The sequence below is a fragment of the Nicotiana tomentosiformis genome, chromosome 7, assembly GCF_000390325.3.
Source record: "Nicotiana tomentosiformis chromosome 7, ASM39032v3, whole genome shotgun sequence".
Classification (NCBI taxonomy): Eukaryota; Viridiplantae; Streptophyta; class Magnoliopsida; order Solanales; family Solanaceae; genus Nicotiana; species Nicotiana tomentosiformis.
Window position 1 is genome coordinate 112,229,823 of NC_090818.1, and position 26,412 is coordinate 112,256,234.

General features: G+C 36.4%; 2 protein-coding genes and 2 long non-coding RNA genes across 5 annotated transcripts; all 4 read left to right on the forward strand.

Moving 5' to 3' along the window:
* Positions 1 to 284: 284 nt before the first annotated feature.
* On the forward strand, positions 285 to 5,788 carry LOC117280758 (uncharacterized). Of its 2 annotated transcripts, none has more exons than XR_004511332.2 (2): positions 285 to 635; positions 2,990 to 5,788. It is a non-coding gene; the product is annotated as an uncharacterized lncRNA (long non-coding RNA). The 2 variants fall into 2 exon arrangements; XR_004511333.2 differs by lacking the exon at positions 285 to 635 and adding an exon at positions 2,446 to 2,862.
* Positions 5,789 to 12,476: 6,688 nt separating this feature from the next.
* LOC104113092 (uncharacterized) lies at positions 12,477 to 15,028 on the forward strand. The gene is made up of 3 exons (XR_690160.4): positions 12,477 to 12,573; positions 14,114 to 14,185; positions 14,267 to 15,028. It is a non-coding gene; the product is annotated as an uncharacterized lncRNA (long non-coding RNA).
* A 3,079-nt stretch (positions 15,029 to 18,107) lies between these two features.
* LOC138896217 (uncharacterized mitochondrial protein AtMg00820-like) lies at positions 18,108 to 18,701 on the forward strand. The gene has a single exon (XM_070181004.1). The coding sequence runs from the start codon at positions 18,108 to 18,110 to the stop codon at positions 18,699 to 18,701; it is 594 nt and encodes a 197-aa protein (XP_070037105.1).
* A 6,203-nt stretch (positions 18,702 to 24,904) lies between these two features.
* Positions 24,905 to 25,540, forward strand: LOC138896218 (uncharacterized). The gene is made up of 2 exons (XM_070181005.1): positions 24,905 to 24,943; positions 25,061 to 25,540. The coding sequence occupies exons 1-2, from the start codon at positions 24,905 to 24,907 to the stop codon at positions 25,538 to 25,540; spliced, it is 519 nt and encodes a 172-aa protein (XP_070037106.1).
* The last annotated feature ends 872 nt before the right edge of the window (positions 25,541 to 26,412 follow it).

A 26,412-nucleotide genomic window follows, 5' to 3' on the forward strand; every position in this document is an offset into this window, starting at 1 on the left:
TTGCGTTATCCAATAAAAGGAGAGGAAACGTTTTGCTTTGGAGCAGAAGATTTGCTTTATGAATCATAGTTGGATAACATCGTTAATTTTTTAACATATTATGTCAGTGAGACTAAATGTGCTCCATTTTAACATATTTAAGGGACTAAATATATTCATCGCTATATTTAAGAAATCAAAATAGACATACGTTCAAAGACAAGGACAATATTGACAAAACCTCTATTTTTGTGCTTTTAAGTGTACGATTTTGTATGGATGAAAATTTTTGCGGTGTACTTTGCTTCAAACACGTGCTGTGCAAATTCTTCAATCTTCCCGCTCTCCTCTTGCTAGACTAGAGATCTCTGTTTGTTTAACAAAAAAAAAAGATGTCTGTTTGCTCCTCTTCGTTTTCTTCCTTTTAGGTTTCGAATTAAAATTGTGTATTTTGGGTTGAGTTCATTGTTATAGAGTTTGTTTGTTTCCATCTCTCTTTTTATCACGAATATCTCTCTCAATTCCATCGCCATAGTTGACGAAGAAGTGAAGAACATAGGTCTTCTGAGACTTTGAAAATCCCTGGTTCTACTGAGAACCAGCTGGCTCAAATGCCTTTCCTTCCATACTGGCGGACGGCGCCCAACAACTCGACTGTGAGTCCTTTTCGTTTTCCTTTCAGATTTCGTTTTTCTCCTTCTCTATTTCTATTTTCTCTCTGAAATAGCGGCACCATCTTAGTTCTTGTTGATTAGTTCTGTGTGTCTCTTTTTTCCTTTCGAAAAGACACCTCTGTAAGTTGACAAGTTCTGTTTAACAATTATATTCCGAGTATCGTAAAAGAGGAAAACCCCAAAATCATACATGATCTTTGGGTTTAGACTCAAAGGCATACATATTCTTTTACGAGGAGCACTAAATAGTACATTTACTTTAATAAAATGGTACACTTTTAGTCATAACACTGAAAAAAATCCCCAAAACATATATTATTTTTGGCTTTAGACTCAAAGTCATACATATTCTTCCACGTGGAGCACTAATAGTCCATTTACTTTAACAAAGTGGTACACTTTTAGTCATAACACTAAACACATTTTAATTTTTAACAGAAATCTAAGATCTGACAAAATATATGTTCCCTTTATTTTCTTGTTACCGAAAGAAATAAAGATGACAGATTTATCTAGATAGCAAAAAGTAAATATACATAGAATTTATTTACTATTTATCTATTTACTATACGTAAATATTTTACTAAGAAATATTAAACACCGTTAATTTTTATTTGCAATGATTTTTATCTAGATAACCTCAAATGTTATCTAGATTTTTTATTATATACATAATATTTATTTTTATTTTATGTATATTTACTATACGTTGACTCCCATAAAATAAAAAAATCTAATAAATATATATTTATTTTATGTCAACGTATAGCAAATATTTATTTATTCTCAGCAATGATTTTACGTATATTTATTTTATGTCAACGTATAGTAAATATTATGTATATAATAAAAAATCTAGATAACATTTGAGGTTATCTAGATAAAAATCACTGCAAATAAAAATTAACGGTGTTTAACATTTCTTAGCAAAATGTATATTTTACGTATAGTAAATAGATAAATAGTAAATAAATTCTATGCATATTTACTATTTGCTATCTAGATAAATCTGTCATCTTTATTTCTTTCGGTAAACAAGAAAATAAAGGGAACATATATTTTGTCAGATCTTAGATTTCTGTTAAAAATTAAAATGTGCTTAGTGTTATGACTAAAAGTGCACCACTTTGTTAAAGTAAATGGACTATTAGTGCTCCATGTGGAAGAATATGTATGACTTTGAGTCTAAAGCCAAAGATAATGTATGTTTTTGGGCTTTTTCTCAGTGTTATGACTAAAAGTGCACCACTTTGTTAAAGTAAATGTACTATTAGTACTCCATGTGAAAGAATATGTATGAGTTTGAGTCTAAAGCCAAAGATCATGTATGGTTTTGGGCTTTTCCTCACCGTAAAATAAGCCAAGTTGATTCGCAGTTTGCTTAAAGTATTTGCTTTGATACCTCAATGTTAATTATTATGTGTTGTAGAAGAATTAAAAAGCTCATTTTTCTTGGTAGAAAAGGGTTTTTCTTGTGGGCATTTACAAGTGAATTGGTAATCGAGAATTTGAATGCCATATGATTTTTTGTCTGAGTTAGATATCACGGAACAATATTGCTATATGGTAGAGATAATGAAAAGGTCATCAATCACACAAATAGCATAAAAAAACTTAGAAGAACAAACGGACCAATAATTTCAAGATTTAACTAATCCTCTTCGTTTGAGCCATGGTAGCTTGTACATCACTTTCAAATTTCTTTGATCCTGTTCACAAGTAAATAGCAGCCACCGGAGAGTGTAACTTGCATAATGCTGTTAATATGAAAGGCCTCTATGTGCATGAAATATGAACCCATTAAGTGAAAATAGTTTTCTTCTAAAGTTAATGAAAAAAAGTCATAAAAACTTATTAAAAAAAGGAGCAAATTCCATGTCGAGCCAACAAATAGATGGCTCAAGCTTAAAGTTTTAGTCAAACTTACCTTACAAAAATTGAACCCTAAACTTGATTTTGCAAAATAAGAACATACAGGAAGTTGTAGGTGGAAAAGTGGGGGAAATTGAATCTTTATAATATCAAATTTAGATGCACCAAAAATATTACAATATCGGAAGACGAGAAGTTTTTGAAAGAAGGAAATAAAGTGCAACGGATGAGCAATTAAGTCACAAAAATTGGAAGGTTTGAGATGACGTTAAACGTGACCTTGCCGCGATCTACGATTTCATTGTTAATCCCATGGACCCGTGCCTAAGTGAATTCGGTGAGTACTTACTTCAGTTAGGATGTTATTCCATTAGATCTGGTTTACTTTGTTTAAAATCTCCATTATGACAATCTATATGTTGGTGTAGTGTGATCGTATTTGTTGATAGACTTTTTTTATTTAGGAAATTTTTAGGGCCATCTTGTAGGAAGACTAGCAGATACAACTGCACCAGTTCAGGAGAAGGCTCTCGATGTCTTCATTTGTTACTTGAAATATTGATGTTGAGGCTGGGAGGTAATGCTTTAGTTCATTTAGTTTTAATTTTATTTTGCTTCATTTGAATAAGTAGTAGATATGTGAAAGAAGTATGTGATGCAATAGTGGCAAAATTCTTGATCGGGAGGCCAAAGACAGTGGAGAAGGTGTGGATGGTGTTTTTTTGCTTTGCATAGAGTTGGAGGCCACTGAGGCAATTTTGGTATGCTCTGTCAGTGATATTTTAGCAACTAGGTTGTACTCAATATTGTCATGGCCGACTTTTGACTGACGCCATGACGATATTGGCACTTTATTCCACTTTTCTTCTCATTGATTGAACATTCTGGTTTTCAGTATTTACTTTGCAACAAGTTATAAGTGACACATGACGCTTCTCTAGATATTTAGTGTATGCTTGTGAAGTTAAATCACGAGTTTTATGTTTGACAAGCTAAACAATATAAGTTGTATGTTATGGAAACCTGTAGTGTCGTTTTGATCTCTAATTATTCTGTAGAGTCATTAACAACTGGTAGATCACCCAAATCTCATCAACTAATTGGATATTGGGGGGCTGAAGGAAAGAGGTATTTAGAGGCTACCTATGTAAGAATTCCTACCAAATAGAAGCGTACACGGTCATTTTTCAGTAGTGTATTTATTGTTCTTTCTTGCCAAAGAAACTGCACATAGTGCTTGGACAGCTCAAGGATGGCTTATTCGCATAAAGAATCACCAGTTCAGGTATTTTATTTGAATATCTTCTGAAGTTCTCTTCCTATTTTTTCATTATAAAATTACTGGAGTATAAACTTGAGTATAAATTTTTGGCCAGATATTCCCTCATTATGTAACCCTATTAGTGTTGTCATTGTATGGACTAACTGACCTACTATTAGCATCAACCAGTACATAGGAGAACTGAAATAGATGACGAGTATGAATGAGTTCTAATTGTGATGTTTATCCGTAAGAGAAAAAGTTCAAAACCACTAGAAGTGAGTTTAGTTTAGAAACAATCTGAGAGAAATTGTTACCAGGTAGTGCAAATTGCAACTAGATATTACCTGACTGTATTCTGCTGAAATATTAAAGAGTGATTGGGATAAAGTACTCAGTTGATAATTACATGACCAACTAACACTTTGGATTGGACGAATCTTACTTCTGGAAGCACATTTTGAGGGGTCAGAACTCTATAAAAGAGTTTAATCCAAATGTTTAACTTTCATAGTTTTGCTTCTCATTTTTTTCATTTGACGTCCTTAAAATAATTTAATGTGGAATGAAATTCGTTGTTGAAGGTGAAGAATCAATAAAGTGGCTTCAGTGTAACGAGCTAAAACTTGTTTCTTCATGGAGTATTTTCCTAAATGTTCCCATTTATTTTCTCCCATTTTTTTTGCCAGAGATCTTTGTTTGCTGATATTGGTTAGGGATTTAATTTACTACATTTAATTTCTTTCTAGCCTCCAAGGAAAATATCCGCATTATAAAAAAATGAATATTTCTAATTCTTTCCTGGATTAAAAATAGTTTCTTTCCTAACTTTTGACCATTGTGGGTCATTTCAGATCAAATTTCAAAGGGTATCTATGTGTTTCTAAGATATTTATTGCGAACCCTTACAAGTTTTCACGAAGTTGTGCGAACTAATTGGTTTTTTTTCCGTCGTTGCAGTTTATTTAGTCAATAATCTTGGAATTCCAATATTTCTTGGATGGTTAGCTAGAATTTTGTATATAGCTTAGAGAATTTATTTTCATTGGGCTACCTTCTTACATTCTAAAATTCGTTAGTTAAATATAATACACTTACCAAAAAGTTCTAGGTGGAGAATGGTGTGGAGTTATCCTATTACTCTACCGAGTTTTGAATCGTGCGCCATTTGTCCTCAGGGATATCTCATTACTGGTACGAAAGCATGAATTTCAAATAAGCTATTGCAAAGGGGCAGTCGTTCTCAGGTTAAGAAATTGACCAAACAACTGGGACTGGTGTTTTTGCGCTATAAGAGAGTTCATTTAGCTTGACATCGTGGTCAACCCCCTTCATCTCTCGGACTCTCCGTCAACATTGACTATTACCCGCAAAGGATGAAACTTATGACTGTTGGAGGACTTTTGGTTGCTAATATAACGAACAAGTTAGTATCTGTCCAACCTACAAAACTTAGTAGAAATGGAATACTTACTTTATTTATCTTTTTCCCTTTATCATTTTTTTTGGTGATCTTGCTATTCATTTTATTGACTCTCTAGCTGAATATAATCTCTCATGCTCAGCCATGCTCAGTAATCAAATAGCTGATCGATGAGTTTAGAGATGGAGATTTGCTGTTTGCGAATTAAGCTTAATTTAATCTTTCTAAAAAAAATAAAAATTTAAGCTTAATTTAACCAAATGTTTGCTGGTTTTCTTTCGATGACAAATTAGGGTTAAATTGTATAAATGAGACTGACCAAACATGTTTTGCATGATGACTTTTATACTAATATTGAAAGAGGGAGCGGTAGGCCGTCCTTCTTGGTAAACTTAATAACATTTTAAATGTTTTGTTGCTGCTTTAACTTTATCTTGATGTTTACTTGTCCATTTCGGAAGCTGCAATTAGAAACATATTTCAATCCTGATTCTATGGGGAGAGATCATGGTTTATAGTGATGCATGAATATCTTTGTTAACAAGTTGTTAATCTTTGTTTAAAAAAGGAATATCTAAATCGAAATTGCTGCATTATTTTTGTTATACCTTTTTACTTGATAACAGATCACAAGTCTGCTTTATTCCGGAAACAGTGAAGTGTGGACACATAAAAATTGCTACCTTTATTTCTTCAATTGATTAGTTCTGCAACTTAAATTTTTATTGAGTGGTATTTATTTAGTGATTGAGTTAAAAACAGATTTGCCTTTGGCATATTTTATTGCTATGAACTTTTCAAAGAAGCCTTGAGAATGTAACTTGAATTATTTTTAAAATCTTGAGTTTAGGCGCGGGTCCGCTTTAAGATCGTCTGCCCTACCCTTAAGGTCCTCTTCGTCGTCCTGCTTCCGCAAATTTACGAATAAGTCCTTTTCGTTGTCCTGCTGGGCTACTCTACACTTTATGTGCAGATCTAGGTGTTGCCGATAGCAGTGATTGCTAGAGAGCTGTTATTTATATCTGCACGGAGATTTCGAGGTAGCACTGTTGTCCCCATTCGTAGGCCTTGAAGTCTGTTCCCTTATCTCATTATTACTACTATTTAGTCTTTTAGACAATTCTGTATTTTGTTCAGACTTTTTAATTATTCTCTATAAAGCTCATGCACTCGATGACTCTAGATTTTGGGATGGTTTTCAGTTGTATAGTCGTTGATTTCAGTTATTTATGATATTCCACTATTGAGACTATTTTCTTACTGTTATTGATGTTTATTTCTACATATGTTATTGTTGGCTTGCCTAGTAAACGCTATTAGGCACCATCACGACTCCGATGGGATTTTGGGTCGTGACTCTAAATCATTGCGTCTAATCATAGTTAAGACTCATCACGTGGTCATAAAATCAACGAAAACACAAATAAATAATTAACACAATCCAAGTAAGGCATACTGTAAGCCTAATTTTACCCATGCATGATCATAATCTAGCTAATGCATATACGCTCGTCACCTTGGATAGATAAGAGACTTACCTCCACCCTGGATGACCTTCAACCTTCCAAAACCGCTTTTCCTTTCAAATCCACCACCAAATGACTCGAATCTAGCCAAATATTACTTAAATTAGTCAGTACAAGCTATAGATTCAACCCCAAACAATAAATCTTCAAAAATCTTAAAAGGTCAACAAAGTCAATCCGGGCTAAAACATCCTAGAAACCTCCAAATCTAAATCCAGACATACGCCTAAGTCCAAAATCATCATATCAACTAAATTGAACCATCAAAATACCAATCCGCGATCATCTACTCGTAAGTCAAACCTTGATCAACTCTTACAACTTAAGCTTCCAAAAATGGAACTAAGTGTTCCAATTCACTCTCAAACTTTTCCGAAACCAAACCAACCATCTCCGCAAGTTACAAAACAACAAGCAAACATACGGAAAGCATTAAATAGAGAAATGGGACTCAAATACAGTAAATAATTGGCCAGGTCATTACATTCTCCACCTCTTAAACGAATGTTCATCCTCAAACGGGTTTAGAAACATACCTGGGATGTCAAAAAGATGAGGATATTTGCTCTGCATATCATGCTCGGTCTCCGAAGACATCTTCTCGACCGGTTGACCTCTCCATTGAACCTTCACTGATGCAATCTTTAGATCTCAAGTTCCAAGCTTGCCTATCCAAAATGTCCACGGGCTCTTCTTCATAAGGTAAGTTTTCATCCAACTGCACTATACTGAAATCCAACACATGTGACTGATCCTAATAATACTTCTGAAGCATGGAAACATGAAACATCAGATGAACTTCTGACAAGTTGGGTGGCAAAGCGAGTATATAAGCAACCTAACCAACTCTTCCTAAGACCTAAAATGGACCAATACAACGAGGGCTTAACTTGCCCTTCCTCCAAAATCTCATCACGCTTTTCATATGCGAAACTCAAAGAAGAATCTTCTCACCCTACATGAAAACCACATCACGAGCCTTCCTATCAACATTACCCTGTGGCCTGGATTGTGCTGTACGAAGCCACTAAAGTATCAATTTCACCTTCCCCAAAGCATCACGAACCAAATTTGTGCCCAACAACCTAGCCTCCCCAGGCTCAAACAAACCAATCAGAGAATGACATCGCCTCTCGTATAATCCCTCATATGGAGCCATCTGGATACTAGAATGATTGTTGTTGTATGCAAATCCATTAATGGTAGAAACTAATACTACTGGCCTCCGAAATCAATAACACAGGCCCTCAACGTATCCTCCAAAATCTGGATGGTCCGCTCGGACTGTCCATCAGTTTGAGGGTGAAATATAGTGCTCAGCTCAACTTGATGCCCAATTCACACTGAACGGCTCTCCAAAAGTGCAAAGTAAAGTGAGTGCCTCTATCCTAGATGATAGACATATGCAAACCATGCAACTTCTGATGTAGATTTTAGCCAACTGCTCCAAAGTGTATGAAGCCATGACTGGAATGAAATGTGCATACAAGGTCAGTTAGTCCACAATGACCTAAACAACGTCAAATATCCTCAATGTCTATGGAAATTCAACCACAAAGTCCATAGTAATGCACTCCCACTTCTATTCTAGTATATCTGACCTCCAAAGCAAATCATCTGGTCTCTGATGCTCATACTTGACCTACTGACAATTCAAACATCGTGCAATGTAACCAACAATGTCCTTCTTAATACTTTGCCACCAATAATGCTGCTTCAAGTTACGATACATTTTCGTAGAACATGGATGAATAGAATACATCGAACTATGAGCTTCCTCAAGAATCAACTCTCTCAAACCATTCACATTAGGAACACAACTCTGAACCTGAAGCCGCAATACACATCAATCACCAATAGCCACTTCCATAGCACCACCAGACAACATCGTGTCCTTAAGGACAAGAAGATGGGGATCATCATACTGACGAGTCTTGATGCGCTCAAACAAGGACGACTGCGCAACGAAAAGATCGAGAATCCTTCTAGGCTAAAAAATATCACATCTCACAAATCAGTTAGCCAAGGCCTGAACATCCAATTGACAAAGGTGATCCATAGCAGGAATATTGGCCCAAATCCCCATGCTCTCCATCTTCCTACTCAACGCATCTGCTACCACATTCGTCTTCCCTTGGTGATACAATATAGTGATATCATAATATTTCAACAACTCCAACCACCTCTGCCACCTCAAATTTAAATTCTTGTGCTCGAACAAATGCTGAAGACTCTGATAATCAGTGTAGACCTCACAAGACATGCCATACGAGTAATGTCTCAAAATCTTCAGCGTATGAACAACATCTGCCAACTCCAAATTATGAACCAGATAGTTCTTCTCATGGGAATTCAACTGGCGTGACGCATAGGAAATCACCATACTATCTTGCATCAACACACAACCAAGACCAACACGTGCATCATCACAATAAATAGTATACATCCCCGATCATGAGGGAAATACCAAAACAAGAGTTGTAGTCAAAGAAGCCTTGAGCTTCTAAAAGCTCTCATCACACCATCTTAATGGAGCACCCTTTTGAGTCAACTTGGTTAATGGAGCTGCGATAGACGAAAACCCTTCCACAAAGTTACAATAGTAACCGTCTAACCCTAGGAAAATTTTAATCTCTTTAGTGGTAGAAGGTCTAGTCCAACTTTAAACTGTCTCGATCATCTTCGGATCCACCTTGATCCCTTTACTAGACACCACGTGGCCCAAGAATTCCACCGAGTCAAACTGAAACTCACACTTCAAGAACTTAGCATATAACTTCTTCTCCCTCAATGTCTGAAGCACAATCCTCAAATGCTACTCGTGCTCCTCCTTACTGCGGGAATATTCAAGAATATCATCAATGAATGCAATAACAATATAGTCCAAATAAGGCTGGGACACATTATTCATCAAATGCATGAAAGTTGTTGGAGCATTAGTCAACCAAAAGACATCACTAAAAACTCACAATGATCATAACGCGTCTTGAAAGCCGTTTTAGGAATGTCTAAAGCCCTAATCTTCAACTAGTGATACCCCGATCTCAAGTATATCTTTGAGAACACCTTAGCACCCGGAAGCTGGTAAAATAAATCATCAATACGTGGGAATGGATACTTCTTCTTGATGGTAACCATGTTCAATTGTGGATAGTCAATACACATTCTCATGGACCCATCATTCTTCTTAACAAATAACACTGGCGCACCCCAAGGTGATACACTAGGCCTGATGAACCCCTTATCCAATAACTCATGCAACTGCTCCTTCAATTCCTTCTACTTAGCTGGAGCCATGCAATACATTGGGAATAGATATAACTTGAGTGCCCGGTGCCAAATCAATACAAAAATCAATATCCCTATCGGGTGGCATGCACGGTAGGTCTGTAGGAAACATATCCGAAAACTACCTCACTACTAGAGCAGACTAAATAGTAGTAGTATTAGCACTAACATCTCTGACAAAATCTAGGTACGCCAAACATCCGTTCTCAACCACCCATCAAGCCTTCAAAAATGAGATCACTTTTCTAGGACTACAACCAAGAGAACCCCTCCATTCCAGCCTCGGCAACCCCGGCATAGCCAATGTCACAGTCTTCGCATGAAAATCAAGGATAGCATGGTACAGATATATACAATCCATACCCCAGATCACATCAAAGTCTACCATATCTAATAATAAAAAATCCCCCCTGATCTTGAAACCACACATAGTGACCACACATGACCGATAAACTCAATCCACCATAATGGAATTCCCAACTGGTGTGGATATATGAACCAGGGTAACAAGAAAATCACATGCCATATCCAGACAAGAAGCAAAGTATGAAGACACATATGAATAAGTAGAGCTAGGATCAAACAATACCAAAGAATCTTTGTGGCACACAAAAACAATACCTGTAATTACACTATCAGAAGCAACAACCTCTGTCCTCCCTGGAAACGCATAACATCTAACCTAACCTCCACTAGACTAATCTCCCCTATAGGACAATCACGTCTTGGATGACCTCCAACCCGAGCTGGCTGAATGGGCGGTGTAGAAATCGGCACATCAGTCATAGTCTAATCTCCCTATTGCCACGAACCTCTACACAAGATGGGACTGAATTTCCTGACGTGCCCCAAGTTCCCAAACTCATAGCAACCTCTATCGGAACTGACTGAGGGGCCTAAATCTGATCCCGTGAACCAGTATATCTACTAGAAGAACCTGGTACAAATGAACTCTGAATAGCTGGAGCGCGATGAGAACTCTGCATTAGAAGTGCACTGAATGAAGACTGCACGGGAGCTCCTCGACTAGGTGGTGGTGCATGATATGTTGGCCTACTAGAATGGCCTTTCCCAAATCGACCTCAGCCTCCAGTTGAGGCACCAATGAAACTACCCGAATGTCGGGACCTCTTGTCCATATTATGCATCATCTTCATAGTCTCGCTGCGGAAGCACTCAACATGACGCGCTATTTCCACAACCTGATGAAATGAAGTCCTGGTTTCTACCTCTCTAGCCATAGCAAGGCGAATACTGTGGTGAAGAACATCAATGAATCTCCTCACTCTTTTCTCCTCGGGAATCAAAATAGTAGCATGACGAGACAACTTTGTAAACCTCATTTCATAATCAGTAAATGACATCTGACACTATTGAAGATGCTCAAACAACTCTTCTCTCCTGGTGTGGGGCACAAACTTCTCCAAAATGACCATGAAGAATTGAGCCCGAGTAAGTCGAGGGGAACCAATTGCTCTACCCTGCTCAAAAACATTTAAGCTTAATTTAACCAAATGTTTGATGGTTTTCTTTCGATGACAAATTAGGGCTAAATTGTATAAATGAGACTGACCAAACATGTTTTGCATGATGACTTTTATACTAATATTGAAAGAGGGAATGGTAGGTCGTCCTTCTTGGTAAACTTGATAACATTTTAAATGTTTTGTTGCTGCTTTAACATTATCTTGATGTTTACTTGTCCATTTCAGTGGTAGCAACTAGAAACATATTTCGATCTTGATTCTATGGGCAGAGATCATGGTTTATAGTAATGCATGAATATCTTTGTGAACTAGTTGTTAATCTTTGTTTAAAAAAGAAATATCTAAATCGGAACTGTTGCATTATTTTTGTTATACCTTTTAACTTGATAACAGATCACAAGTCTGTTGTATTCTGGAAATAGTGAAGTGTGGACACATAAAAATTGCTAGCTTTATTTCTTCAATTGATCACTTCTACAACTTAAATTTTTATTGAGTGGTATGTATTTAGTGATTGAGTTAAAAACAGATTTGCCTTGGTATATTTTATTGCTATGAACTTTACAAAGAAGCTTTGAGAATGTAACTCGAATTATTTTTTAAATTAAATTTAATTATTTTGTATCTTGAGTTTAGGCACGGGTCCGCTTTAAAATCGTCCGCCCTGCACCCACCCTTAAGGTATTCTTCGTCGTCCTGCTTCCGCAAATTTCCGATAAAGTCCTTTTCGTTGTCCTGTTGGGCTTTTGATGTTGCATCAACACTATTTTTATCATATTTTACATGGTGTAGCATTGGAAACTAAAACCTTCCGCTATTGGCACGCGCCTCTTCGTCTATTTGGTTACTGATGTGGAAGCTAAACACGCTCTTGCTTTTGGCGATGTGTAGCTCTGCAACTGCGTACTTCTGGTGTTAACCATTATCCTTGAAGTCAGTTCACTTTGCTCTCCTTGTTTTTGCTAATTTGATCTTTAACCTCAAGGGTTATATCATATAGTTTACCGCAGAATAAATTTTAGAACATGCTCTCTGTTTCGATTTGGTCTCCGCTTGCTGATAGGTCAGTACTCTAGCCTTCGTCTTTCATCTCCTCCTTTATATTTGTATGCCTGCGTTAATAGACTACAAAGGGTTTTGGTTTGATTTCCAGAAACTAATAAAACTAAATGCTTCTACTTATGGATTTGATGAAGTGTTTTTAAAAAGGTCTTCTAGACATTTTTCAATGTTTAATTCCTTGTCTATTTTTCTTATTCTAGAAACACGACAACTTACATTTTATTTATATGGTAATCTGGTGATTTCACTCATTTGTTAGGGTGACCACCATTTGGGTTCTCTTTTGCCTCATAATGTCTATTGTCGATCCTTTTCCTCACTCTGCTTTGCCCTGCGCTCTTCTGACTATTATGAATCTTCTTCCTTACTTTGTTTAATTTTCTCTTTATGCCTACTTGGTCACTCTATTTTCTCGTTGTGAACCACGACATAATGGCAAATTAATTTTGTCTTATTTGAGGTTTGCTGGATTTGTGGTGGGATAATGTTCCCCAATGAAAATTGTTGTCAGAACACAAGTTAGTTGAGCATGTAACTGTAATTGGAGAAGTTCAATACTTTTTTTAATTTTTGGAGAAACTATTATTACTTATTTGTTTAATATTTTTCTTAAAATTATATTTCTATAAATAATTGAGCATGAATTGAGCAGTTTTGTTACTCTCGCAACATGGGGTACCATGTGATTTTTCCAATTGAAGTACAATTATTGAAATGTAAGTTGTAGAGGTACTTCCTCTATCCTAATAGGCTCGACTCCTTTTTTTTTTTCTATCTATGAAAAAGTTTATATTTTGCTTCTATTTTAAGAATCCAATTACTCAAGATTTCTATTTGATATTTTAAAAGCATAACCAACTGGTTGACTTTTGGTGGGTTCTCTAGGGTTGATTAGGAATAGGGCTTGAGAAATTGAACAAGGGAAGAGAAATAAAGAGAAGAGAGAGACACACACGGGAAAAGAGAAAGTGATTGATACTGCTAATGCTCTTTAGCATAATTAGCATCTGAATTTATATATGTTTAGAGCATTTGAAAATGTTAGATCTATCTAATAGATTTTGAATCAGTCTCAACTCTAAAGTTTGAAACTCTCATAAATTGCATGATAACAACGAGAAATAAGTATTTATGCATGCTGCTAATTAATGCTTTTTAGGTTGATATGCATTTGAATATAAATGTTAGAGAATTTGGTGGCGTGATAGTGTTAATGATGTAGGAGATAACTTCGAATGGTTTATTATGAATGAATACTACAATAACAATTAACCTAGCTAACAGGTTCAATGTTCTTAAATTGTTTCTAAACAAGAGTGTGGTGTATTTAGAATTTAGAAACTTAGTGACTAACCTAAGCGTCTTTTTTATTTTTTAGTTAGATATATTTGATCTAGCCAACTTGAGAATTGAATGAATTTGTGACTAACCTAGCGTCTTTTTTATTTTTTAGTTAGAAATATTTGATATAGCCAACTTGAGAACTGAATGAATTTGTGTGATTTCAGTCTGAATTTGTTATTTGTTGCTCCTGTTTGAAGGGTCTACCCACACCCCATAGCGATAGATCTCAATGACCAAACAAACACCCTTACTTGCTTAAGGAACTGCTGGTAAGAATGCTAAACGACGTGAAATATGAAAATAGTTAGATTTGGATTTTAATGTAGACAATAACTTAATTCTACTTGTAGGAAACCAATCCCAAAGGATGTCATGAGAATGGAAAAGACTCTAACAACAGATCTAGAAGCAAAAATCAAGGAGGCAAGAATCAAGATGTAACTGCACGTTCTATAGAAACTGGATATTCAAATCAACCATTAACGGAAGGTATAAATCAATCAGTAGAAGATGATCAATCAATCAATATAGAAGATCAATCACGTAGATCATTTATGGAATGCATCAATCAATCACGTGGATAATTTATGAAAGGCATCGATCAATCAGTATAGAAGATACTTTGAAAATATTCTTTCCAACGACCCACAAGGAAAAGGAAATCAAGGAAGCAACGAAAGGAAAAGTCCATTCTATTTCTGAAATGAAATCATCTTGATTGATTCACAAAAATCAACTCCCTTGGGTTGCTTCTCAATTATTTCACTATCACGCTGTGAAGAATGAGAGCCAATTCACCATATATATTCTACAAAAGACGTCAGGGATTCATATACTTGGATCAAACCAAAATCAATCTATTTGTCCTACTTCAAACAAGCACGGTAGTCTATCATAGATTTCTTGTGTAACTAAGAAGAGAATAGAGAGAGAGAAAAGATCACTGATGAGGCATTGTATCAACCATAATAGAGAAGAACAAAGTGATTAAAAAGCCGTTAGTGTATAACAACATCAACCCATATGTACTAAGTCACTTCATATTTGAAAGAGATCACCCTTGCAACCCAGGGGGACTAGACGTAGGATTCACCCTGAATTCGAACCAGTATAAAAATACTCTGTGTCATTTAATTTCTACAATTTTCTTTCTTATACTTTATTTCGAAAATATCAGTCGACTAGAATACAAGTTCGTCGACTACCTCGAAAAAGAAAGAATAATTTTCAATTCACCACCATTTTGCACTTTCAATTGGTGTCAGGGCTAGTCTCACACTTTTTGCTTAACAACTTATGAGAAAATATCATGGCAAATCAAGTAATTGTTGGAGCACTCTTTCAAGAAGGAACGTCACAAGTCAGGCCACCATATTTCAATGGACAAGATTTTTCTCACTAGAAAGTGCGAATGGAAATATATACAAAATTCTATGATGTCAAAGTATGGCGCATTATCAAAAGGGGTAACTATCCATTACCAGCAGCATCTCAACCACCCGCTGATCCTGAAGATATAGATGAATACATAGACGAGCAAATGAAAGTTGTTCAGGTCAATGCTAAGGTATGAATTTACTCTATAATGCTATAAGTGGAGAGGAGTATGAGAAAATCTCAAGTTGTGATACAACCAAAGAAATGTGGGACAAACTGAAAGTCCCTTATGAAGAAACCAGCAAAGTGAAAGAAACTCGAATAAACATGTTGGTCCATAATTATGAACTCTTCTAGATGAAAGAGGAGATTTCATCGAGGAAATGTTTGCAAGGTTCAGAAAAATCATTGGCTATATAAAAGCCTTTGGTAAACACTACTCAAGTGGTGATCAAGTTCGAAAACTTCTAAGGCGTCTACCTACCACTTGGCAGACAAAAGTAGTCGCACTCGTATCTCAAGATCTAAACAAACTTTCATATGATGAACTATGAGGAAATCTTATAGCATTCGAGAAGACCTATCTCAAGAAAACAAACTAGGAAGAAAAGAAGAAAATAGTTACCTTCAAAGCTACAATTAAATGACCTGAAAATGATATTGACGACGACCCATAAGCTCTTGAAGAAGAAATTACCATGGTATCAAGAAACATAGATGGATTAATGAGAAGGTATAGAAATACAAGAAGGGGAAGGATGCCACCCAGGCAAAGCAAGCAATTCAATGAATGAATGCCCAGATCTTAAAAGAAAAGTCTCCAGAGGATTCAATAAAAATAAATCCTTCGGAAGCTGGAGTGATGAAGATAGCTCAGAGCACAAAGAAATAACAAACCTGTGCTTCATGACCATTTTGGAAAACAACATGAACATATACTATGGATGGTAGACCGATAAAGATGCATCAGAGGATGAATGCAAAGAATATGCTGAAAATTGTTTCATGGAACGAGGTGAAACAAGCGAGGTAAGATCCTATAACTGTGATAGATGTAATAAATTACAGGATATTCTTGACCTTACTCTAAAGGAGTCTAAAAAAATATTGAATGAACTAAGGAGACTCAATAGAGAAAAGAAGGAATGAGAAATTAAACTTGAAGTCTGTGAAATCAAAAGAGATGTACTTAAAGATGAAGTTCAGGAATTGCAGATGCAACTTAATGGCATGCGCAAGTCCAACAGTCATAATTCTATCAAATCTAACCAGGAGACATACAAGTCAACTGGAAAAGAACTGACTAGAACTAAGTCCACAAGTACTAATACAAGTGGGAGATCAAAAACTGGATCAACCATGTGTGTCATTACTGTAACAAATTTGGTCATAAATACTCTTTTTGTAGATTTCGTAAATCGAATATTTCAGGATGGATTTGGAAACCCAAAACTAATTCTGATTCAAGTAATACTAACCAACAAGGACCCAAGCAAGCTTGGGTATCTAAAATAAGGTGATAATTTTATTTTGCAGGAACACCACAGAAAAAGTCGCAAAGGAAAATGGTATTTAGACAATGCGTGTTCCAGTCACATGACGGGTGATAAGAATCTATTCAAATAAGTTACAAAAATAAATGGAGGAAATGTCAAATTTGGAGATGATTCAAGAGTAAATATAGTTGGTACTGACACAGTTCCATTCAGCAATAATTGCGATATTACTGAAGTATATCTAGTGGATGGAGTCAATTACAATCTTCCAAGTATTAGCCAACTATGTGATTCGGGGTACAAAGTTAATTTTAAGAAAACTGATGTGCTATTGAAGATGAGACAAGTAAAATTATTCTTCCAGGTAAAAGGTATGGAAACGTTTACATTCTTGATGGCATTGAAAATCTAGATAGTCATATCTATTTAGCATCATCCGATGATCCATGTCTCTGGCATAAAAACTCAGTCATGCAAGCATGCATCTTATTGAAAAGCTCTCCAAGCATGACTTAGTTATTGGTCTTCCTAAGCTCAATTTTTTTAGAAATCATGTATGTGATGCATGTCAAATTGGTAAACAAACTAGAAACTCTTTCAAAAAACAATGTGTCTATTTCCAAGCCTCTATAATTGCTTCATATGGATCTGTTTGGACCTACTAGAACTGAAAGCATTATAGGAAAACGATATGATTTCGTTATTGTTGATGACTACTCACGCTTTACATGGGTGATTTTCTTATCTCATAAAGATGAGGCATTGAAAATATTTGAGATTTTATGTAAAAGAGTTGAACGAGAAAATGGGCGTCTTATAGCAACTATTCAAAGTGATCATAAAGGAGAATTTGAAAGCAGAATTATTGAAGAATTCTGCAACGATCAAGGATACACTCATAATTTCTCAGCACCAAGGTCACCACAGCAAAATGGAGTGGTTGAACGTAATAATAGAACTCTGCAAGATATGGCAAGACCATGATAATAGAACATTCTCTCCAAAATCAATTCTGGGCAGAAGCAGTTAGCACAACTTGTCACATTCTCAACATGTGTTTGGTTTGACCCATTTTGAAGAAAACTCCATACGAATTATGGAAAGGTAAGAAATCCAATATTGGATACTTTCATCCTTTTGAAAGTAAATATTTTATCCACAATAATGGCAAGGACAATCTTGATAAGTTTTATCCAAGGAGTGATGGAGGTATATTTCTGGGCCACTCGAATAATAGTAGATCTTTTAAAATCAATAATAAGCGTACCCTATGTGTAGAGGAATCAATTCACGTTATTTTTTTTTTAATAATAACTCTATGGCCGAGAAAGGAGATTTTGCAGGTGATGAAGAGATCAGCCAAAACCAGCCAAAGAATAGTGAACAGAAGACTTCAGAAGAAACTGCTGACAAAATGACTGAAATCCCACAGTCGACTAATGAAGGCATAAATGAGCACGATCAACCTCAAAACGAGTCGACTAATCAACATATGGAAACAATACCAAATGAGTGGAGAAGCGAACCGAAATATCCTCAGAAGTTCATCATTGGAAATTCAACTGATGGAATGAAAACAAGAGGAGCTTTAAAGAAAAAGGCCAACATCGCACTCATATCTCAAATAGAGCCAAAGAAAGTTGACGAAGCCTTGAAAGACTCAAGTTGGGTTCAGGCAATGCAAGAAGAACTTGATCAATTTGATAAAAATCAAGTCGGGACATTGGTGACCAAACCAACAAATACAACAATCATAGGAACCAAATGGGTATTCAGAAACAAGCTGAATGAAGAAGGTAAAGTTATATGGAATAAAGCAAGGCTAGTCGCTCAGGGTTACTCTCAACAAGAAGGAATCGACTATGATGAAACATTCGCTCTGGTAGCACAGTTAGAATCAATTCGTATTTAATTAGCATATGCTTCTTTTAAAGGTTTAAATTTTTTTCAAATGGGTGCTAAAAGTGTTTTTTTAAATGGCTTCATTGATAAGGAGGTTTATGTTAAACAACCTCCCGGTTTTGAAAACTCGTAGTTTCCTTAACATGTGTTTAAGTTGACTAAGGCTCTCTATGTGCTAAGACAAGCACCTAAAGCCTGGTATGATTAACTGAATAGTCATAAGTTGTTTTACCCTAGTCGAGTACTTGCATTGTATTTTTCTTGAGTCAGTCTAGTGAATGTATTTTAGGAAATTGAGATGTAATCAAGTGTCATTTACAATTAGTGAGTTGGAGTGAGTGTTTGCTTTACAAGTTAGAGTAACTTGTAAATGAAATATGAGTAGTAGGAGTACTAGAGAGTATTGAATTACAATCTTGCAATTAATACATTTTGGCTTATTGTTTTAGTGGAGTTGGAGTTGGAAATCATACGTGGTAGGTAGTGATTTTTGCACCTTTTGAGATGGGTGATTTTCCACGTAACAATCGATGTGTTCATTGTATTGCTTATTTGCTTCACGCTTAAGGAATACGGTAAAGAACCAAGTTCTTTAGTAATCCATACGAGCACTCAAACTAACAATTGGTATCATAGCAGATTCTTTCAAATACACGACTAACACCAAGAGAGATCTTGGAAGCAAGATGAGTGCTCCAATAAAGGAAAATTCCTAGGCAAAGGATTTACTGAAGTAATGAAGCAGGCTTTCTTGGCAGCATATAAGGACAGTGGAAGTTATCAAGAGGAAGAAAATGATGATGAGGCTATATGTCTCTATGTTGTGATTCATGAACGTTGTGGAGACAGAACCCCTAGTACAACTTGGAATGCACATTGGAAGACCACCTCTGATTGATGAACACCACTATGATGAATGGAAGCTGCGTGTGGAAACATATTTTTAGGCTACTGACTTTTACCTATGGGTAATTGTCAGTCATGGACCAATTCTCCTAACCAAAAGGGATAGTGAAGGTAACAAGTGCAATAAAAAAGAAGAGGAATATGATGAGGAAGATCGTTAGCTAGTTCGGAAATATGTTAAAGAAAAGGACCTGCTCTATAGAAGCTTGTCCAGAAACACTCTCTTCAGAGTGTCCTCTTGCATCTTTGCTCGTGATATATGGAGGATCTCGGAAACTGACTTTGGAAATGAAAACATCAAAGTGGCCTTGATAGCGATTGAAGAATCCAAAACAGATGAAAAAGTGATAGGGATGATGGCCATGAGTGATTCGGAAACTGAAGATAAAACAAACCAGGTAAGTATATCTGACTTGAAAGAAAACATTCATAATATGTCCCAAAAAAACTGATGGCCATAATTTTGACCTTGATGAATGAAATGGATAAAATGAGTACTGGAAATGATCAGCTAATAAGCAACCTTTCATGTGTCAAACTTGATATCAAATAGCTTGAATCTAACAAAGTTAATTTAGAGAAACAATTCAAGGACCTTAAGAACCATGTTCTTGAGCTTACTTCTAAGAATGAGAAGTCTCCGGATATACATGGCAAGGGAAAAATGAGTGATATGCAGGATAAGCTTGAAAAGAAATTAAAAATTGCTAAAGATAATCTTTGTGATGCTGAATGTAGAAATAAAGTCCTGCAGGAAAACCTAGAAAAGGATAATTATGAACTCTCTAGACTAATCAAATGGCATAGATCTTCTAATGCCTTGAATTGGATGAATGAAAACTATAGCTCTAACAAATCTGGAATTGGCTACAGAAAACCTGTCCCTAAGTTTGACCTAAACTATGTAGGAATTTCTGATAATATCATGTGCACTCATTGTGGAAAAGTAGGACACTTTAAAGATACTTGTCCTGCCTTAATTTATGCTCAGTTTAGAAGAACCTTTGGTAATTCTAAAAATGTGAAGAAGGAAGAGAAGCCAAGGTCAATCCTCCTGTCCATACTAAGTGGATTAAGGTTAATAAGAAAAAAGCTTCTAATCATCTCTCTTTCCAGGCAAGAAGGGATCTGATTCATCCTTTTTCCAACAAAAAGGGACCTAAGCTTGTTTGGTTTCCCAAAACTAACTTGTGAATTTTAGTGCAGGCTAAGGTGAGAGGAAGCAATCAAGACTGATATCTAGATAGTGGATGCTCAAGACATATGACTGGAGAAAAGAAAAAATTTCTCTCATTGACATCCTTCTAAGGAGGGAGTGTGTTATTTGGAAATAGGAAAAAGGGTCAGACAACAGGTATTGGCAAGGTTGGTAAGACACTCTCTCATGCTATAGAAGATGTGTATTATGTGATAGATCTTAAACACAATCTTCTTAGCATCTCTCAAATGTGCGATAAAAAAAATGAGGTAAAATTCAATTCTAAAATTTGCTCTGTCGCTAACTTGATATTGATGAAATTATGTTAAAGAGAGACATAACAATGTCTAAAAGATATGGATTACGTCACTTCCCCGGAGTGAGCACACATGCTTGAGTGAAGTGGAAGATGATCCACTACTATGGCATAGAAGACTGGGACATGCTAGTCTTTCTCAACTCAACAAGTTGGCAGCAAAAGACTTGGTCCTTGTGCTACCTAAAGTTGAGTTATCCTCTGACAAGGTGTGTAATGCTTGTGTTAGAGGGAAACACGTAAGGCCATCCTTTAAATATAAGAAGGTCATTAGTACTTCTAAATCTTTAGAACTCTTTCATAAGGACCTTTGTGGACCAATGAGAATAAGGAGCATAGGAGGTAAGAGGTATGTGCTAGTGATTGTTGATGACTTCTCCAGGTATACCTGAACTTTATTTTTGGGATCCAAAGATGAAACCTTTGATATTTTATGTGTATTTGTTAGAATGATTCAACAAAAACTAGGGTACAAGTTATTAAGGATAAGAACTGACCATGGAACTGAATTTGAAAATTCAAAATTCCTTGAGTTCTGTGGCTTGCATGGTGTTGACCATAATTTCTCTGCACCTAAAACTCCACAACAAAATGGGGGTTGTAGAAAGAAAGAATAGATCCTTAGAAGACATGGGGAGGACCATGTTGATTGCTAGTGGATTGCCTAAGAGTCTCTGGGCTGAGGCAATCAATACTGCTTGCTACCTGCTAAATAGATGCATGGTCAGACCCATTCTTGAGGAAACTCCCTATGAGTTACTTCGAGGAAAAAAACCCAACATCACTCACCTGAGAGCCTTTGGGTGAAAATATTTTGTGCATAATAATGGGAAAGAAGCTATAGGTAAGTTTGATGACATAAATTATGAGGGAATTTTCTTGGGTTACTCTCCACATAGTAAGGCCTATAAAGTTTTTAATAAAATAACTATGTGTGTAGAAGAAAATATTTATGTTATCTTTAATGAATCTAGTAATTTGGTTGAGAAAGGTTTGCAGGATAAAGATTATGACATAGGACTCACTGGTGATGAAGTTGCAAAGGAATATGAAACACAGTATGAAGATGGATCCAAGGACCACAAGAAAATTGACAGTGATCACGAGGAACAAGAAAAAGAAAGAACCACTCTAACTGCCAACTAGACTGATGAAGCCACACCCATTGAACTTGTTCCTTTTGGTTATTCCTTAGGTGAATCTTCTCTAGGTATATAGATCAGACTATGGAAGCATCAAATCTCACATCCTCTTGAGAATATCATATCTGATCCAAATGTAGGAGTGCAAACCAGGTCTTCTCTAAGAAATCTATGTGCATTTATAACATTTCTCTCATATGTTGAACCTAAGACCATCAAAGAAGCTCTAAAGGATCCATACTGGATCATAGCCATGCAAGAGGAGTTAAATCAGTTCGAGAGAAGCAAGGTTTGGCACTTGGTACAAAGACCCAAGAACAGAACTGTCATAGGTCTAGATAGGTATTCAGAAATAAGCTGGATGAACAAAGAAACATCACAAGGAATAAGGCCAAACTAGTGGTTCAGGGATACAATCAAGAGGATGACATTAACTATGATGAGACATTTGCACTTGTAGCTAGAATGGAAGCTATAAGGATGTTGATAGCCTTTGCTGCCCACATGTAGTTCACTTTATACCAGATGGATGTAAAGAGTGCTTTATTGAATGGTTACCTGAAGGAGGGAGTGTTTGTCAAACAACCTCCTGGATACAACCTCCTGGATTTGAAAGTGAAGAATTTCTTGACTATGTATTCAAGTTGTATAAAGCTCTTTATGGACTGAAACATGCTCCAAAAGCTTGATATGAAAGACTCTCAAAGTTCCTCTTAGCAAACAGCTTTGTAAGAGAAAAGGTGGACAATACTCTATTTATAAGAAGTATAGGGAAGAATATTCGAATTGTGCAAGTGCATGTGGATGACATTATCTTTGGCGCCACCAATGAAGCAGTGTGCAAGGAATTTGCTGAAATGATGGGAAATGAGCATGATGGGTGAATTGAACTTTTTTCTGGGGCTGCAAATCAAGCAAACATCTACTGGAACCATGATACATCAGCAGAAATATATCAAGGAACTACTAAAAAAATTCAACATCGACTCCTCTAACTCCATTGACACTCTCATTGCAACTGCAACAAAGCTGGATCTTGATGAAGAAAGGAAAAGTGTGGAACAGAAACTATATAGGGGAATGATTGGGTCACTGTTGTACCTCACAACAAGCAGGCATGATATTCTATTTAGTGTGGGATTATGTGCAAGATTTCAGGCAAATCCCAAGGAATCTCATATGAAAGCTGTCAAAAGGATACTAAGATATTTCAAGGGGACCCCCGATCTCTACCTATGGTATCCCAGAGGGTATTGCTTTGATCTAGTTGGTTATGCTGATGTTGACTATGCATGTTTTCATGTTGACAGGAAAAGCACTTTAGGAACATCTCATTTTCTAGGTTCTTGTCTGGTGTCGTGGGGAACCAAGAAGCAAAACTCAGTGGCTTGTCTACATCTGAGGCTGAATATGTGGTAGCAGCAGCATATTGTGCTCAGTTGTTATGGATAAGACAATAGCTAAGGGTCTATGGTATATTTGTTGATTGTGTTCCCGTTTTCTGTGATAACACCGGTTCCATAAACATTGCTAAAAATCTATGTCAACACAAAAGAACCAAGCACATTGACATTAGACATCACTTTCTCAGAGACAATGTTGATAAGGGGAATATCTCAATTAATATTTGTAAAACTGAAGATCAAATTGCTGATATATTTACTAAAACTTTGAGTAGGAATCACTTTGAAAGGAACAAACTAAAACTAGGTCTAATCAACTCTTCCTACTAAGTTTAATCCTAGTGATTGGCTAGAAAAGGCATAATTCAATGTAGATAATTAAGTACAATGTGTTTGATTCAGCTATGTGCTTGTATTAAGCTAACACACGTGCTTGAAAAATATAGCTGATAACTGTGTTGTATGATACTAATATGAAGTGTTAAAGATTTATTACATAAACAAATAAGGAGTTGCTAAGGAGCTGGTTCTTCGACTCAGGTACGTGTCATACTTTCTTAAGTCACTATGACTCAATACCCTAAAATTATTGCTATGCTCTGACTTCTAATTCCGTTGGCATCATTTCCAGTAATTTTCTAGTCAAAGAGTAAGGGGGAATTCTAGTGCAATTAGAGTCCAATTACTCCTGAAATCCTAACAGTCAAAGTAACCATTATAAGAGTCTCGTTAGAACTCAAATTCGGTCACCTTTCCTCTTCCAGTCAAATCAGGAGTAATGTCTTTAAAAGTCCCTTATGATCATCTTCTCATACCTCATTGTTTCCTTCAAACCCTAAGCAAGAATCAAGAACTAATTCTTCTTTTTTCTTCATCGAGTTTCTTATCTGATCACCATGCCTAACGCCAGTCAAATCCCTTCTAAAGCCAAATCATCAACCAAGGCTGAAGCAAAATCCAAATCATGAAGCCCAAATCAACGAAAAGTACCAAGCAATCAAGTGAACCCACACCCACACCTGTTCTTTCTCCTTCGATATCATCTATTGTACCTACATCATCATCCCCTGTTCCTGCTACTCTTACCATCCCTACCCCTACTGTAACCCCACTTTCAAAACCAGCCACCCATGCACCTGAGCTTACTACGAAAATTACCTCTAAGTCAACAAATATCAAAGCTACTCCAAGAGAATCTGTAAGGAAAATGCCTGATCTACTCAGGTAGATACAATAGTCAAGGAGTCTATGGTTCAGGGGGAATCAGTGCCAGTTATTGCTGATCAGGTACAACATCCTCCTTTAAAATTAGATGTTTTTGTGTCTGCTATAGATTATGTACCCTTAGATACTCTCCCACCCACGAGTGAGAAATCATAAGTGGAGAAATTCACTGTAGAAAAGGGTGTGGGTGATCTGGGGAAGGATGTAGATACTACTGTTGTGGAGCCTGTGATTGATGGGAAAAGAAGTAAAGAACATGTGCAAAAAGAGGGTTTTGGTGGTCTTTCTTTTAGTTGGACTGAGGATGAGGAGGGTGATAGGGGTGAAAAAGAAGAAGAAGTAGAAGGTGTGAATAGTCCTGGGGAGTATGATACTAAAAATGAAGAAGAAAAGAGTGAGAATGAGGGAGATTCTGGAGATGAAAAAGAGAGTGATACATATGATAAGATAGGTGAACAAGCAAAGAATTCTGCAGAAGAAGAAAATCATAGTGAGGAGGAGTTCAACTCTGAGAGTGAAGGTGAAGATCATGAAAATGTAAGTGAGAGTGAAGAAGCTGATGAAGAGAGTGAGGAAGAAAATGAGAATGTGAGTGAGGAATCTGAAGGCTCTAATGACCATTGGGAACACTGCCATAGTCCCTTTAGAAGAAATTGGTGAAGAGACAAGGGCTCAAGAACTTGGGTCTCTACTAACTCCTTTCCCTGGAGATAAAGACATTAGGAGTGATGAAGATGATTTGCCACTATCTGAGGTAGGGAAGAAACCCAGAAAGACTCCTGTAAAAGCTACAAAGTCATCAGTCCCAACAAGTAAATGAGTGGTCCCTCCTGCCAGGAATCCTCTTACAATGAGTAAAAGAAAAGCTGTTAATGAACTAATCATTAAGAAGTATAGAAATGCAAAGAAGCCAAGGAAGAAGGTCTCAATTGTAGAACCTTTAGTTGAACTGGATGGAGAAGATGAGTCTGAATAAGCCTTGCCAGCTAAGTCCTCTAAACGAAAGAAGAAAGTTGCCAAAGTTACAAAATATGCTACCCCTTCTAAAAGGAATAGTAAGGGAAAGACAAGAAAGAATGTGCCAGTTGCAGTTGATCGACTCACAGAGTTCAGGAACATAAAAGTGCTAAATGGGAAGATTCTTGCAAACGCTAATGAGAAGGGATGGCTCAACTAGTTCAAAAACTTGTGCTTCAGGGGTGGAAGCACATGTTTGTCAAATCTTTCCCTCATGTATGTGTTCATATTGTGGTGGAGTTCTATGCAAATTTTAATTTTGATGGGAAGGTAGTCAAAAGTAAGTTAGGGGGATTTGAAATGAAGTTTGATGCTGAGGAGCTGGGAATGCTTCTGAATATCTCTTCTTTGGGATTTGACAATTATTTGAAGAAAAAATGGCCAGCAATAGACAATGATGTTGACACTGGCATTGTGGTCACAAGGAAGTTTTCTCAAAAGTTTGAACTGGATCCTCCCTAGAAGGTGTACAAGACTGATATGACTCTCTTCCACAAGTTGTTGTTTCATTTTGT

Coding starts and splice junctions, on each gene's coding strand:
- LOC138896217 (XM_070181004.1), top strand. CDS start 18,108: ATGGCCGAGAAAGGAGATTTTGCAGGTGATGAAGAGATCAGCCAAAAC.
- LOC138896218 (XM_070181005.1), top strand. CDS start 24,905: ATGGTTCAGGGGGAATCAGTGCCAGTTATTGCTGATCAG. Junction 24,944..25,060: donor TGCCAGTTATTGCTGATCAG/GTACAACATCCT, acceptor ACTGTAGAAAAG/GGTGTGGGTGATCTGGGGAA.